Here is a 15,906-nt window from a genome sequence, read left to right on the forward strand (position 1 = left end):
AACGGACTCAAATGTGCTTTTATTTCCCCTATTATGTACATGCTTGATGAGAGAAATTGAAATAAGTTATTATCGGATTACTTTAGTTTGCAGCATCTTTTCCTGTACTAGTAAGTGTAAGCGGTCATGAAACTTGCTCTAGAAGGATAAAATGAAATATTCATTAACTCAGAACAGTGCCACTTAGTGGCCAAGTAAATCATCATTATAAACTTCCAACTCCGTATCTCGTACCCTTAGAAATACACCAGCTAATGTTAGCATGACAAGCCATATAGAATGTATGTGCTTTACTAATCAAGAAATCCGCAAGTGTAACACTGGCCTGAATTGCTCTATTTAAATGGTAGCGGTGCAACAAGCTCTACCACCATAGGGTGACAGCGACAAGGTCCACCAAGTCCTTGCTTACCTTATTCTGTATGCAAGGGCTGCCACTATTGTCAGTATATTAACCAGTGGATAAGTGCAAAGTTCAAGAACACTGATAAAGAAGACATTTCCAGCTTCATTTAATGGTGTGGAGTTGGTTCACCCACAAGAATAAAAATCTTAGTGTAGTTAATATACAAGATTCATAACTGGACCCAGTTAGGTTGGGAGTGTTGCACCACTGCTATATTACTAGCAGAATAACTAGGACCAAAAGGTCCTGTAAAGACTTTATAGACTGGCTCAGGAGGACACAGCCATAAAAATGCATTATTAACCTACTCTGTCGTCATTTACTGGCCCGAAGCCATACACAAGCGGTTGCTTTATTTGCCATCTTTTCAGAGGCACGTGAAGTTTAAGTAGGCAGAGTTTTTGGTTCAATTGGTTTGCTTTTATGCACTAACCTTTATATGCCGCTACGTATGTATAACCAAATATGTTCCATTAAATAAAGTTAAACTAGAGTATTTATAAGACTAGTGACTGGATAGGATTACCACAAAAATGTACTTTGTGTCCTCATGTTAGGTCTGAGGTATGTGCAAACTTGCTTAAATCTGTAAACAGCACTTTAAAATTGGTCTGTTAGTCCACAATGGAGCATTCCTCCTTTCTTCAGACAGATTCTAAGAATCACGGGTTCCAATAGAAAAAGTGTGCTTCTATTGACTGTGTGTACTGCAACATACAGCATCACTTCCTCAGGTCCTAAATATTGCTGTATTCTGGAGGGTGTATGGTAAGGCAGCAATCCACAGGACTTAGGCACTGGAACAGCTCGCACACGTGGTGTTCTCGGCTTGTCTGTAACTCTGCATCTGTATAAAGCACTTGTACATGCCATACGTATTTAGCAGGATCTGTCTGGCTTTGCTTTGCACTTCCTCCCACTTGGATGACGATCCTGGACCTACATAAAGAGAAGGCGCACAAATTTGAGAATGAGAAAATGTCCATGTTCATGAGTCACTGACATGCGATCACTACAGTAATAAGCTTAAAGAGGCTGTCACCAGATTTTGCAACCCCTATCTCCTATTGCAGCAGATCGGCGCTGCAATGGAGATAAGAGTAACGTTTTTTTATTTTAAAAAAACGAGCATTTTTGGCCAAGTTATGACCATTTTTATATTTATGTAAATGAGGCTTGCAAAAGTACAACTGGGCGTGTATTATGTATGTACATCGGGGCGTTTTTACTTCTTTTACTAGCTGGGCGTTGTGTATAGAAGTATCATCCACTTCTCTTCAGAACGCCCAGCTTCTGGCAGTGCAGACACAGCCGTGTTCTCGAGAGATCACGCTGTGACGTCACTCACTTCCTGCCCCAGGTCCTGCATCGTGTCGGACCAGCGAGGACACATCGGCACCAGAGGCTACAGATGATTCTGCAGCAGCATCAGCGTTTGCAGGTAAGTCGATGTAGCTACTTACCAGCAAACACTGATGCTGCTGCAGAATCAACGGTAGCCTCTGGTGCCGATGTGTCCTCGCTGGTCCGACACGATGCAGGACCTGGGGCAGGAAGTGAGTGACGTCACAGCGTGATCTCTCGAGAACACGCTGTGTCTGCACTGCCAGAAGCTGGGCGTTCTGAAGAGAAGTGGATGATACTTCTATACACAACGCCCAGCTAGTAAAAGAAGTAAAAACGCCCCGATGTACGCACATAATACACGCCCAGTTATCCATTAGAAAGCCTCATTTACATAAATATAAAAATGGTCATAACTTGGCCAAAAATGCTCGTTTTTAAAAAAAAAAAAAAAACGTTACTCTTATCTCCATTGCAGCGTCGATCACATGCAATAGAAGATAGGGTTGCAAAATCTGGTGACAGAGCCTCTTTAAGATATTGTAGGTCTGAGTTTCACAATCTATTTTGTAAGGAATAACTTCCAACTCTGCAAACATAAGATAATTCAGTCACGCACCCGAATGCCATATAAAAGGTTGGCAGTGAAAGGTTTGTAGTTTGAACCTTTAGGCTACATGCACACATTGCATATTTTGCTGCAGAAAATCCGCACCAAAACCGCAGCAATACATAGGAAGTTTCATAAATAGGAAGAAGGAAAAAACGGCTGGCACTGCTGAACCAGAATCACTTGTATGAACGGAGTATATATCAAATGGTTTTCTTATCTTTGCTGAATATAGCAGCCAAGTTGCCCGGAGGTGCTCATCGATCAGTACAGCACAATATAGCTTGAATAAAACGAGATAGAAGATATCGAGGCACTCACCGGATAATCAACAAACTTCTTTATTTCTGGATCTTGGTCAGGATGTGGAATTAGCCTACGGCCGTTTCACGTGCGTACACGCTTCCTCAAGGCCTTATACATAGGAAGTTTGCAGGTAAAAAAAAACACACACCTAATCGCGCGTTTTTCCGTGCGGTTTTTCCGTTTTGATGTGTATTTTATGGCGCATTTTAATACTGCGGATCTTGGTGCGATTTTCCACAGCACTAGGCAGATGCTTTTCTGCTTGCGAATTGTAAGATAAATAGACATGCTGCAGATTCTAAAAAAACACACCGCAGGTCAATTTCCGTCCCAAAAAATACTGCCGCGTGTACTTTATTTCCTGAAATCCTATTGACTATACTAGTACTGTATTACACTGCGGATTAGCTACACGTAATATGCATCATGTGCATCGAGCCTTACGCTAAATCTCAAATTATCAAAGAACAAACACTTTGCAAAAAAAATCTGTTACTTTTTCCTGTAAATTGCACCAAATTTACAGAGATTTCACACATTTTATAATTAATTTAGCACGACTCCTAATATACACACACACACCTCTTCCTTACGCCGCAGAATAGCTATCATCACCATGTGCCAGAAATAAAGGGACGTGGCTAAACACAATTTTTGAAAACATTTTTTTTCAAATCAGTCATACATATTGCAGAGCAAGATTAAAAGTGGCTCCAATCTGAGGGGGCGTGGCCTAGCGGTGAATGTGAGAGGACGTGTGTGTGACCGGAGCTCCTGCTGTATCCATACTGTAAGGCATATATATCCCGCAGAATTTGGGGAAAACGGTTTCCCCGGTGACTTACCGGAGTCTAGAGGTGAAGGTGCACGAGTGCCCGTCAATAATGACGCGCTCGAAGAAGCAGAAGTCGCCGCCAGCGAGTCCCGGGTCCCGCTCTCAAGATGGCACCGGCGAGACGGAGGGCCGCACTAGAGGCCTCAGGCAGGAAGCAGCAGAGAAGCTGGAGAGGTTCGCCCGCACGCCGAGAGCAGGAGGTGCGGCAGCACAGCAGAGAACGTCGGCTGGAGATCAGGCTGCTGGAGGCTCCTCTTATGGATCCAGGTACTCTCCTTTGGCAGGGGACATGAGAAGCGAGGAGGAGGAGGAGAGGTGCAGTGCCATGCAGGATCAGCCAGGTGCTGGAGGGAAAAGTGGAGCAAGGAAGGGGGAACCCTCATTAAAGGACATTTTGGCAGCGGTGAAGCAGAATTCTATGGTCCTTACTGCCTTATCATGCCAGATGGGCGGATTGAAGGAGGACATTTTGTTGCTCAGGAATGATTTGCAAAAAGTAGCGGAACGCACCACTGCTGTGGAGGGGAGAGTATCAGACATGGAGGATGCGATTCCTAACATAAGGCAGGATGTACAAGCACACTCTCAGGCAGTGGCTGCATTGCTGGCAAAGACAGATGACATGGAGAATAGGCTGAGACGGAACAACGTTCGCCTTGTGGGGGTTCCGGAAAGAGTGGAGGGAACAAATCTGGATGATTTCTTTGAAAAATGGCTGATAGAAACATTTGGCAGAGATGAATTGACCCCTCTGTTTGCTGTGGAGAGAGCGCACAGAGTGCCGACAAGACCCGGCCCTCCGGGGAGGCCGCCGAGACCCGTCCTGATAAAGATACTACACTACAAAGATAGAGATAAGATCCTGCGGAAAGCTAGAGAACGTCAAGACATCTCCTGCAATGGGGTGAAAGTGTCCTTCTTCCCGGATTTCTCTTTGGAAGTACAACGGAAAAGATCGCAGTTTATGGATATAAAGAGACACCTAAGGGCGCTACAAGTGCAATATTCTATGATGTATCCTGCCCGCCTGAGAATAGTGGCTTTGGGCACGACTTCCTTTTTCGAGACACCGAGAGAAGCGGTTAGATGGTTGGACAGTCATGAAAGTCAACTGAGACCGGCGGAGGCAGAGAGAAGGCGTTGATCTGGAGTGGAACGGCTGAGAAGATGAGGCCGGGGATGCGGGATTGAACCAGGTGTCGTAGACCATTGCAAGAACTGGCATTGAGGGTTCCTGGCTATGCTTGGACTCCTGATTGAACCCCTGGGGGCCTTTGAGGGCCTGGCTGCGGTGCACACTGAAGACAGGGAGTGGAGGAATTTGTCTATGGACATTGAGGGGTACTGATATGATGAAGGGATGGCTGTTTATTTGCAAAAAGGCAGCGGGAGTAATGGTCAGTTAAGCGGGAAGGGTGAATTGCAAGTTATGATATTGCTGAGTGTACGGTGGGCGGAGTTGACCTGCCGATGCTTGTCGTTATGGGTTATGACGGATACTATCTGTCGCCCTGACCCTTGGAAAGGGGTAGGTTTACGGGGGATGTTACAGGGATGGGGAAGGGAGGGGAGGGAGAGAAGGATGACCCAGCCGGTCGGATATTTAAAATTACGAATACAGGGTAGGATGTATTGGGATATGTTGAGGGATGACGGGATCACTTAATTGTCTGTCCTGGAATGTTCGGGGCTTGCGGGACTCCAGAAAACGGCAGGCGGTATTTGAATTTATCAAGAAGCAGGAGTCACGGGTGATAGGACTACAGGAGACGCATATGACTAGGGATTCGGTCTCCATGATGCATAGGGCCTGGGTAGGCCATAGTTTTCATTCCTATCACACTACATATTCAAGGGGGTGAGTCTTCTCATACATAGGGCGGTGCCATTTATATGTCATGACTCCTTCCAGGATGGGGAGGGTTGTCGGGGTACACTGTACTCTATCATTGGAATTGTGTGTTGGTGGTGTTGTATGTTCCCCCTCCCTTTTCAAGCGGGTGTATTAAGAAAGTGGTGGAAGAACTGGCTAGATTCCCGGAGGTGCCATTACTCGTGAAGGGAGATTTTAACGCGGTACCGAATACTAATATGGATAAATTTGGCACGATAGGAGGAGGAATAACAGCGTTTGGCCATCTTGTTGCTGAAATGGGCTGGCGGGACAAGCATCCAAGTAGGTTTCAGTACTCTTGTGCGTCTTCCACGTATCAGTCTCTATCCAGGATAGACTTAATTTTGTGCTCGCCTGCAGCGGTACCCTTTGTAGATCAGATAGAATACTTACAAAGAGCCTTATCGGATCATTCTCCTTTGTTAATGAAGGTAGTGACGGAGGGGAGGACAGGGTGGGGGCAAGGGGGTTGGAAACTCAATGCCTTCTGGCTGAAGCATTGGGTGGAGGCACAGAGGTTGTTAAAACAGCATCAGTTGGAAAGGGCGGATAACAAACGGATGTTTTTAAAACGTCAATATTATGAGGAGGGGGAGACCATAGGACGGTTGCTGGCAAGGATGGCGCAGGCTCAGAGGGAGAATAATTATATACATACTATTAGGGGGGAGGGGGGAAAGCCAGAGACTGATACAGGGCAGATATTGAAAGTCTTTAAACAGTTTTACTCCGATTTATATGCCTCTAGAGCAGAACACACACACCCCAACAGTTGGAAGAGTATATAGGGGAGATGGACCTTCCCAGGTTGGGAGGGGAGGAGAGAAGGACATTGGAGGAACCTATATCTCTGGAGGAGCTCCAGGCATCCATAGGGATACTCGCCAGTGAAAAGGCTCCGGGGCCGGATGGTCTTCCGGTGGAGGTTTTTAAAGAATATGGGGAGGAACTCACACCTCAGTTACTGGCTACTCTTCTGGATAGTTTTGATAGGGGGCGGCTCCCGGAATCAATGTATGAAGCAACTATAGTGGTTCTGCCTAAAGAGGGTAAAGATCCCCAGCTCCCAGGCTCCTATAGACCAGTCTCTCTATTGACGGCGGATATTAAAATCATAGCAAAGGTCTTGGCGATTCGACTGGCTAGGGTAGTGGCTGGGGTGGTACATGGAGACCAGGCCAGCTTTATGCCATCCAAATCGATCTAAAGCGTTTGATTGCGTGGAATGGAGATATTTGTGGTCAGTTCTGGGAAAAATGGGATTTGGCCCTAATTTCATAAAATGGGTAAGGTTGTTGTACGTAGCCCCGACTGCAAAAATAAGGGTGAATGGGGCCCTCTCTGATCGGTTTGCGCTGGCGCGGGGAACACGTCAGGGATGTCCCTTGTCACCGTTGTTGTTCTCGTTGGCGGTAGAACCATTGGCGTGTGCAGTAAGACAACATGAGCATATACAGGGGTTGAGATATGGGGGGGGGTGGAGGAACGAATCACATTATACGCGGATGATATGCTGTTGTTCATGGCGGATACCGAGCGCACACTACCGTTAGTTATGGCCCTGATTAAGCGTTTTGGGAAATATTCGGGATTGCTCATTAATTGGTCGAAATCGGCTCTTATGTTCATGGATCCGGGGGGTATCCAGACTGGGGAGGAGGAGGTGGAGATACCGGTGGTCACAGAGTTTAAATATTTGGGGGTCAGGGTGACGGCGAAAGCACAGGATTATATGTCCCTTAATGTAATGCCACTGTTAACAACGATAAAGGCCAAAGTAGAGGCTTGGAATAAGCTACCGCTATCTGCTCTGGGTAGGACGAATTTGATTAAAATGATCCTTATGCCTCAAGTGCTGTATATCCTACATAATTCCCCGGTATGGATCCCCAAATATTGGTTTAGGAGGTTGCATAACCTTTTCAGAGACTTAGTATGGAAGAAGGGGGTACCCAGGATTAAACTGGAGAAACTCCAATTGCCTAAGGAGGAGGGGGGCCTGGCTTTGCCTAATGCTTGGGTGTATTATTTAGATGCCCAATGTCAGCATTTCTGGGGGTGGGAGCAGGAGGAAACCTGGGGGTCCAGTGCGCGCATCCTATCATATCTGGGGGGGGGGGGGGAATCCGCTGGCAGGACTGGAAGTACACAGCTATAGAAGACTGGCGAGTACTCGACCCACCCTGCTTCTCATACATAAAGGTGTGGTGGCAGTGTAAGCACTTGTTGGAGATAGGAGAGTGTACTAAATATACCCCACTCTGGAGGAATACATATCTGGGGGAACTGGGCAAATTGGAAGGGATGCAGGGGTGGGAGCAGCGAGGCATAATACGATTGAGTCAATTGTACGAGGGAGGCATACTCAATTCCTTTCAGCAGTTAAGGGAGGGTTTTCAGTTGGATTCCCGCATGTTCTATCAGTACCTGCAGATTCGGCATGCTGTGCAGACACAAGCGGCCAGTGTAGACATGGCGATCCATGCCACCGGAGTGTTGGAACATATTGCAAAAGCAGTAACGTCAAAGGGATTAATTTCATTGGTTTATCGCAGGTTGATGTCAGAACATCTGGGAGATCCTATGGCACCAGGCAAAGCTGCATGGGAAAGAGATGTGGGTCCTATTCCTACAGACCACTGGGAGGCGGTCTTGGCGTCATCATGTACTTTGTCCATCAATGTAGCACAACGGAGATCGCAGTTATTTCTGATACATAGGGTGTATAGGACCCCCTGGGTTCTGAAACAAATGGGATTACGGGCAGACGCCAGGTGTCCTAGGTGTCCGGAAGAAAAGGCAGACATCCTTCATATGTTCTGGTCCTGCGGGAGATTGGGGGCCTTATGGACAGAAATGTCAGAGTTACTGGGCCGAGTGTTTGAGGTACAGATTCCATTGGATCCAGTGGTAATGCTGCTGGGGTATGTTGGGGATTTGGAGGGGGATAGGATGTCAGGTTTGGGAATTGCAAAAATATTATACCAAGTTAGGAAGGGAATAGCAAAACACTGGCTGGATGGGGAGCCACCCTCGAAGCAAGAAATTATAGGGGCGCTTAACTCTCAGGTTCTGATGGAATATAGGATATACTCCAAGAGGGGGTCCAAGACTAAATTTGAAAAACAATGGGCTAGGTGGATTGATCACTCTGGGTATGCTTCCTCGGAACTTATGACGCTACGCGCGCTGGTTTCACTCTAAATAGTCCTGGGGTTCAATGGAACACTAAGGGCGCGGGGGGCACGGGAGCAGGGAGGGCAAGGTCACACATTCAGGAACAGAGCTACTGAAGGTTGCATACATGCGGGGAGTTGGAGAGAGATGGGGAGTGGAAATGGGAAGGAGAAGGCGATAGGATAAAGAAGATTGTAACGGGAGGGCCGGCTGGGGGGAAGGGAATGTTTTGTTGGAAATAAATGATTGGGTCTTTGGAAATATGTTTTCACAATGTATGAGAATGTATAATGACCTGTATTGATGTGAAGTTTGTTGAATAAACTTGAACTGATTAAAAAAAAAAAAAGTGGCTCCAATCTTTTGGTACATGTGCCTACTAAGTATAAGAATTTTACTGCTGGCAATGTAAAATAAAACCTACATCTTTGTCATGGTGGAGCAACAGAAAGAGGTTATAAGATTATGTAGTAATACCAAATAGGGAAATCTAGTCAACATCACATGCACCTTAATCCTATGGGTAACACAAGAACAACTTCTATTTAGCTGCTTTCTACACCTTTGGGCAGGTTTCCCACAAGCCTAATAGGAGCACATTTCTCTGCGCATATTAATAAGGCTGTAAATCCTAACACTACCACTGGTCAGGCCAGGCCTTGCTTCCGTTTGAATCTGGCCTTCGTGAAAGTAAACCTTAAGGCCCCCATGCACACGCTGCAGATTTTGTTGCAGAAAATGTCTAAAGACCGTTTTCCGAGATCTGGATGGATTTTGGAAAACCTGTGCTGGATGTGAGGAAATAAAATCTTTTAAATATACTCAGTCTTGAAAAAATTCTGTTTCCCCCACCTCAGGTCCTTCGGATAGTGACATATCACATGACTATGGCAGCCAATTGATTCAGTTAATACAATTTTGTAACTTTACAATTAAAACAATAATAAGCTTTATTTGCTGAAACTGGAATACACCTTTAAATGAAGTTTCACATTGGGGAGGCTTCACCACATGTAATTTCTTGCTTTTCCAGGGACAACAGGATAAACCTGACTATTCATTGCAGGATGAACAATCTAGTAAGGCCTTTTCTGCTAGTAATATACTTACTTAGTTGTAAACGGATTATGGCAGTGGACTTTCCGGTAGTCAACGACCAGACATTAAGGTCTTCTACTGAATACACATCATCTATTTTCATCAAGTCGTCTTTGATTTGATCCACATTTAGGTGTTTCGGAACGCCTGGAAGAAATAGTCACTATCATGCCAAATATTTATTCTGTGGCCTCAAGCTGATTTCACAAGTACTTGGTTCAACACAGACACACCCGATAACTCAGTTAACTATTAGCAGCTTGCGCAAGATTCCTGGAATTATCATTCATGCATGTTATTATCCACTGATAAAGAGCCAATAACTAGTATGTAAGGGAGATTTTACTACAAACTCCAATACAATACAAAAAAGCTGTCCAAAGCAGCTTACAATCTACGACGTAGGGGATCATACAATACGTGAGGGAGAAAGCAGTCTTAGGCTAGATTCACACATGTGTGGGGAAACTCAGACGTGATAAACGTGACATTTTTTCCATCCAAGGTGCCCCGTGCGGGTTCAGATTTCACGGATTCGCATAGACTTGAGTCTACGGAGGGATCTGTGAAGACGGAACAAAATAGGACATGTTCTATTTCTCAAAAGGACCCTTCACACGGTCCGTTGAAACAGCCGTGTGAACGGCCCGCACATGTATGTATTAAAAGCTCGTGTGAATCTAGCCTTAAGCCGTGAACGAGAGAGGACACTAGTAAATCTGTGAAAAAGATTTATGGATCAGAGCCTTAAAAGTATTAACTGATCATACAAAGTCCTTACTTCTAACTATGTATTTGGTCACGTATTATGTATAATATAGTAAATGATTCTTATTTGTTCAGTACATTAAAACATTAGCAATTGAACTGGGCCTAGATGCTACAATAAAAGTTAATGATCTGAGTGTAAAAATTATTAACCATCATGTATATACAATTATGGCACGAAAAGGATCAGGTCCAAATAATGGTACTCTGTTCCATCGGTTGTAATGGATTTACGTTTTGTGCCGAGTTTTACTTTCGATTGGCGAAGAAAATCTAGTTGAAGAAATGGAAATGAACAATGTTTACAACAGTGGTAATGGTCTGCCACATAGAAAATCATTCCTATTATTGCCAACATCTTGTTATCTATGGCCCTTTAACGCACAGTATTTAGATAGTAAGAAGTGCACATATTAAAGTATCCCATAAATTACTAGATTCAGCCAAAGAATTTCAGGACATAACAGTATAGACATAATGCTACAAGTGTGATGAGAACCTGCGACTCCAAACCACATCAAGAATCTCAATCATATTCCAGGTTAACCCATCACGTCGTCTAGATGATAAGCCAACAGCAAACTAATCAGGTGATTGTGTCATTCTAAAAAGATCACATAGGTTGAGCCCCGGCTTCAATTCTTCCCACCACAAATATATTTTAAAAAAAAACTAAATATTTAAGTAACATTTCTACTCACCTTCAAGTATTATAAGCACTGTGTCCCTTATAAGTCTCACCGTGGTGAAAAGGACAAGTACCGAAAATATGTAGGTACAAATCGGGTCTGCAATTTTGTATTCTGGCTGTAATAGAAGAGTGAACATTATATGTTATCCATCTTACATATGAATAGGCCGACCTCAAATCTTCTGTCTGTAGTAGCATCATTCTAATAGCAATACATGGGAGAAACATTGTGAAAACAATAGACCGGTTAGATGTAGTGAAAGCACAATCTTCATGCCAAAACACATGTAATATCTACTTTTAGAGGACAGTGATGCACATACCTTGATGTACAAAATCTATTCCTGCACTGATCAATACTTATTCTTAGCGTCCTAGAAGTGTGTCCATTCGTATACTAATGTATTAGTACGTTTAGATCACACTCGGGAGATCCGTTCTTTTGTATGACTTTGTAGATCAGAAGTAGGAACGGCGCGTGGCACAAGGAAAACATTTCCTAATGAAATATTAGGGAATGTTTCCACTCTCCCTCGTGTCACGCTCTGATCCACCTTTGGATCTATAGAGACATACAAAAGAACGGATCTCCAGAACATGATAATTCCGAACGTATATAAATAGGCCTATACAGCGAGGTAATGGTAAATGGCCATTAGATTGTTGTTATAAGTGATCTGAATATCCTCCTTGCGACATTAAGAATTTACAGGTTTCCATGATAAGCTATCGGAACAGTCACCGCTCAGAGTTCTCACACCTAATATTTCGATGGCATTGGAAATGAATGTGAGCAATAAAAAGGGCCCACAAGGGTTAATTTCCCCTTTTTGTAATGAGTACCTGCCACCTGGATTAAAGGACTCGATGACCTTCACATTGTTATGTAGCAAATAATCCTGAAACCGATATGCACAACCGATGCCGGGTAAACAGTTAATCCATTAATCTTTAATAAGACACAGTTCTGCTAACATAGCCAAAAATAATACAATAGAGCATAGTTTCCTTAATTTGGCCGCATGGATTTTTAATCTTGTTTTATTGAAGAAAAACAAGTAACAAAAAGAAAGTGGTCAAGAAAGGATAAAACATTAAAATGTCAATGCAAATATAGGATGCACAGCCGCATACAAGCAGCAAACTCCGGACAGATAACCATGTTGGGCACTAATAGATTTTACATGAACCTTATTGAGGTTCATAAGAAGAGATGAGAGAAAATACAGTATGTATATTTTATAACATTAAAGTCCTTTAAAAGGATTAGGCTATTTGGCTTGTAAATTCCCAACTATTCAAGGTTCCAGCGATCGTGGGGTAGACCACGTGGAAACAACCAAAGTGGTAGATAAAGAATGATGAATAGTGGCAACAGATATTGTGACAATTAGGAATTCCACCCATATCTTATCAAAATGAATTACACAATTGCGATTTTTATATACAATGTATTCGTAAGGGATAGCCTGGTTAACCAATTGTGTCTACATACGTAAATTTGGGGGTTGACTGTATTTTTAATTTACAAATGGGGTGCTTACCTTAAAACGAATGACATATGCAGCTATGAGTACGCCAACACTTTGAGCAAGGTCTCCAAGCGCATGTACAAATGCAGCACGTACTGCTAGGCTACCGTGACCATGGCTATGACCATGGCCAGCGGGGGGTGGATTTGTAGGACCACCATGAGAGTGTGAATGAGGATGTCCCGTCTGATTCAACAAAAATCCCATTCTGTAAAAATAAATTATTAAGTACCAAGCATATAAGGTTCTACACTATTAATAAATAAATAATTGGGATTAGGCTCCTACACAGACATGATATACAATGATCTCCACTGGATCCTATATGGACATGTATATATAAATAAATGCCACAGAGTCTGTCCTTACTAGACAAGTGTTTAACTTACATGAGGTTTACGGCAACACCAACAGCAGCTGTTATCAGCATTACATCTCCATTAATGCTGTAGTCCATGTGAATTGTTCTCTGAACTGCTTCATACAGCAAAAATCCAGTGAGAATGTACACCAGTAATACACTGATGATGGCGGACAGAACCTCTACAGGGACAATAAAAGAAGAAGATGAAAGTAGAACAACAGGGAACTGCTAAAACACAAGGCAGCAAACTCTACATGGGCAGAAATAGATCAGGCAAATTTCATGGTTTTCATTATAATGAGGAAAAAATGTTCTGCCGCTTTTATAGCGAAAAGGCAGCAGGTACAGGAGGTTTTATGAAATCAGGCAGTCTGATGGCAGAATCACAGGGCAGCGGCAGCGAATAGGAAAGGAAGAAACTTCTATTTTATAGGGAATTGTGCAATTGAATAGGCTGTATATCTAGATATAAAACTGGCATAAACCTTTACGTAGGAAAAATTGGAGAAGGTTTTTTTTGCATTCCTGAAAGGATCAGATTTTCATACTTATTATACGTCTCCCACAAGGAGATATAATACGGTCATTTTACGGGATTTAACCGCCTTCAGATTGGGATGGCCCTTTCATTGTACAGACCAGCGAGTGCTACCTTCTGATATGTCAGGATATACGTAAAGGTACCTTTTATATACCAGTTTACCCAGTATAAATGTATTTTACAATAAAACGTTCAAATAATCTTTACAGGTAGACCAAAAACCATGCCGTTAGAGAGCTTTTCCTATCTCAAAGCGATGGTATATTTCTATGATCAACCAGAGAATGAAGGAACTGGTTTAGTGCTTCGTCCCCCTCAAAAAGTTTTTCTGCACATTGGAGGTCCCTGCCACCGGCTGTCGAGGGGCCTGCAGCTTGGCCTTGTTCACTCAAATGGAGTCGTATTGCAGCACCCTGTACATCGAATTACGGTCCGCAATTACAGACAAATTATACGGTCATCTGCATGGGGCCTAATCTATGTCCATATGGATGTCTGGATCTGAAGCTCAGCCCTATTTAAGTGAATGGGGCTGAGCCGCACTACGAAACACAGATGCACAGGTACGCTTTATGATTGGTAAAAGATCCGGGTGTCCAACCCCCCACAGATCACGCAGGCTATCCATGTCAAATCCCTGAAAATCCCTTCAAAGTGGATTAGTCCGCTGAATATGCTGCCCTATGTAATATTACAGAGACAGATCCATTGTCCTATTAGCTAAACTGAAACAAAGCAATTTTATGCCATTTGGTTAATAGGAGCGATCAAATCCCCTCTAGGTAGTAATTGTTGTATGTAGATACACAGCAGACAGCCGTCCATCACTGTAAGGAGGGCGGGGGAGGCATAGAGCGCGCTCTCCACATCAATACACTGGACTTGTAACTAGGGAGTCCAGGGTATTCTTTGATCACTACTATTAGCCAACTGCACAATATTTTTTATGCTGATTTGGCCAATAGGAGAACGGATCTGTCCCTGTTTTATGCTGACCTTACCCAGGGCACAATATTCAGCGGACATATCTGCTTTAAGGGTTACTGACAAGAACATGTAAATTACTTGTTATAAGTTAATTGAACATCAGCGATTGAGAACATTTACTGTGACTAAATCGGACTCATATTTTACTTAATTTAACCACTTTCTAATTAAATTTCTAAAACGTACTAGGTTTCTGTGTTCTGACAAGCAGCTATAAATTCTCCCATCACTTACCCCTGAGATTGATTTCAGGCACCCCTGTTCCCCCCAGGAACGCCGCAATTATCCCATCCATAGCTTTTATGCTGGCGACGGCCAGGTAATTTGGCTCCCCGGCGCCAGCACTGAATGCTTTTAGCACACGTGTAGGTACAGAGAATTCTTCTCCCCGTATCTACACATGCGCTGAATGTGTTCAGCCATGGTTCTGTGCCGGCACAGAAGAGCAGGCAGCCGGTCATATGGCCAAATCACCTGACCGCTGCCATCTAAAAAGCTACAGGTGGTATAATCATACAACCCACTGTTTACTAAACCGATCCAGGGGGAGCAAGGGGCATTGAAATCAAGTGCAGAGGCAAGTGTTGGGAGTATTTAGGGTATGTCCACACGCTAGACTAAAAAAGGCTGTAAAATACGTAGCTGTTTTCAAGGGAAAACCGCTCCTGATTTTCAGCCGTTTTTTTACGTCTGCTTTGGAGCAGTTTTTCTATTGCGTCAATGAAAAATGGCTCCAAAAACGGCTCAAGAAGGGACATTCAATTCTTTTTACGAGGTGTTTTTTACGGCCCGAAAAACGGCTGAACATAGCCTGTGAGAACAAACCCTTACACCTAATTAGGGCGTTTTAGAAAGGTCAATAGAAAGTGGCCAACCCCTTTAACTAGTGTAAGGTGCACATACCTAAGCGATGGAATCCAAAGGTAAACCGCTTGTTTGGAGACTTTGCAGACAACCACAGTGCAAGTAAGGTCAAAATAATACTGCTGAGATCAGTAAGCATATGAAGTGCATCAGTCATGATCGCTAGGCTGTTGGCAATATAACCACCTGTTATAAAAGGATTAAAAAGTTAAGCTTGCAGAAAAGAATTCTTACTAATCCTTTACCCGGCAGCACGCTTATGTAACAATTGTAGCTGCAGGATACATGAGAGAGTTTGCTTTTACAAAAGAAATAACATTACATTTTCTTACTTTAAAGTAAAATAAAAAGGGCATTTAAACTTCTTACTTTACTCTTTATTACCGAGTTATGCCATTTAGATTGGGACTGCCTGGGCAACTTTGCCATATCTATAATGTAAATATGCCTATGATGCCCAGAAACCATACCCTTTTCATCAGTATGAGC

At 43.5% G+C, this 15,906-nt stretch overlaps 1 protein-coding gene across 1 annotated transcript in view; it reads right to left on the minus strand.

Annotated features, from left to right (window-relative positions):
* Nucleotides 1-15,906, minus strand: part of SLC30A4 (solute carrier family 30 member 4) — a 26,811-nt gene continuing 10,905 nt past the window's right edge. The window contains exons 2-7 of the mRNA XM_075858041.1: nt 15,457-15,603; nt 13,051-13,204; nt 12,674-12,869; nt 11,140-11,245; nt 9,683-9,817; nt 1-1,345 (exon numbers count right to left, since the gene is read on the minus strand). Of these exons, the coding sequence (XP_075714156.1) occupies nt 1,197-1,345; nt 9,683-9,817; nt 11,140-11,245; nt 12,674-12,869; nt 13,051-13,204; nt 15,457-15,603 (887 nt within the window). The 3' untranslated portion in view covers nt 1-1,196. The remainder of the gene's footprint in view (nt 1,346-9,682; nt 9,818-11,139; nt 11,246-12,673; nt 12,870-13,050; nt 13,205-15,456; nt 15,604-15,906) is intronic.

Source organism: Rhinoderma darwinii, chromosome 3, assembly GCF_050947455.1.
Source record: "Rhinoderma darwinii isolate aRhiDar2 chromosome 3, aRhiDar2.hap1, whole genome shotgun sequence".
Taxonomy (NCBI): domain Eukaryota; kingdom Metazoa; phylum Chordata; class Amphibia; order Anura; family Rhinodermatidae; genus Rhinoderma; species Rhinoderma darwinii.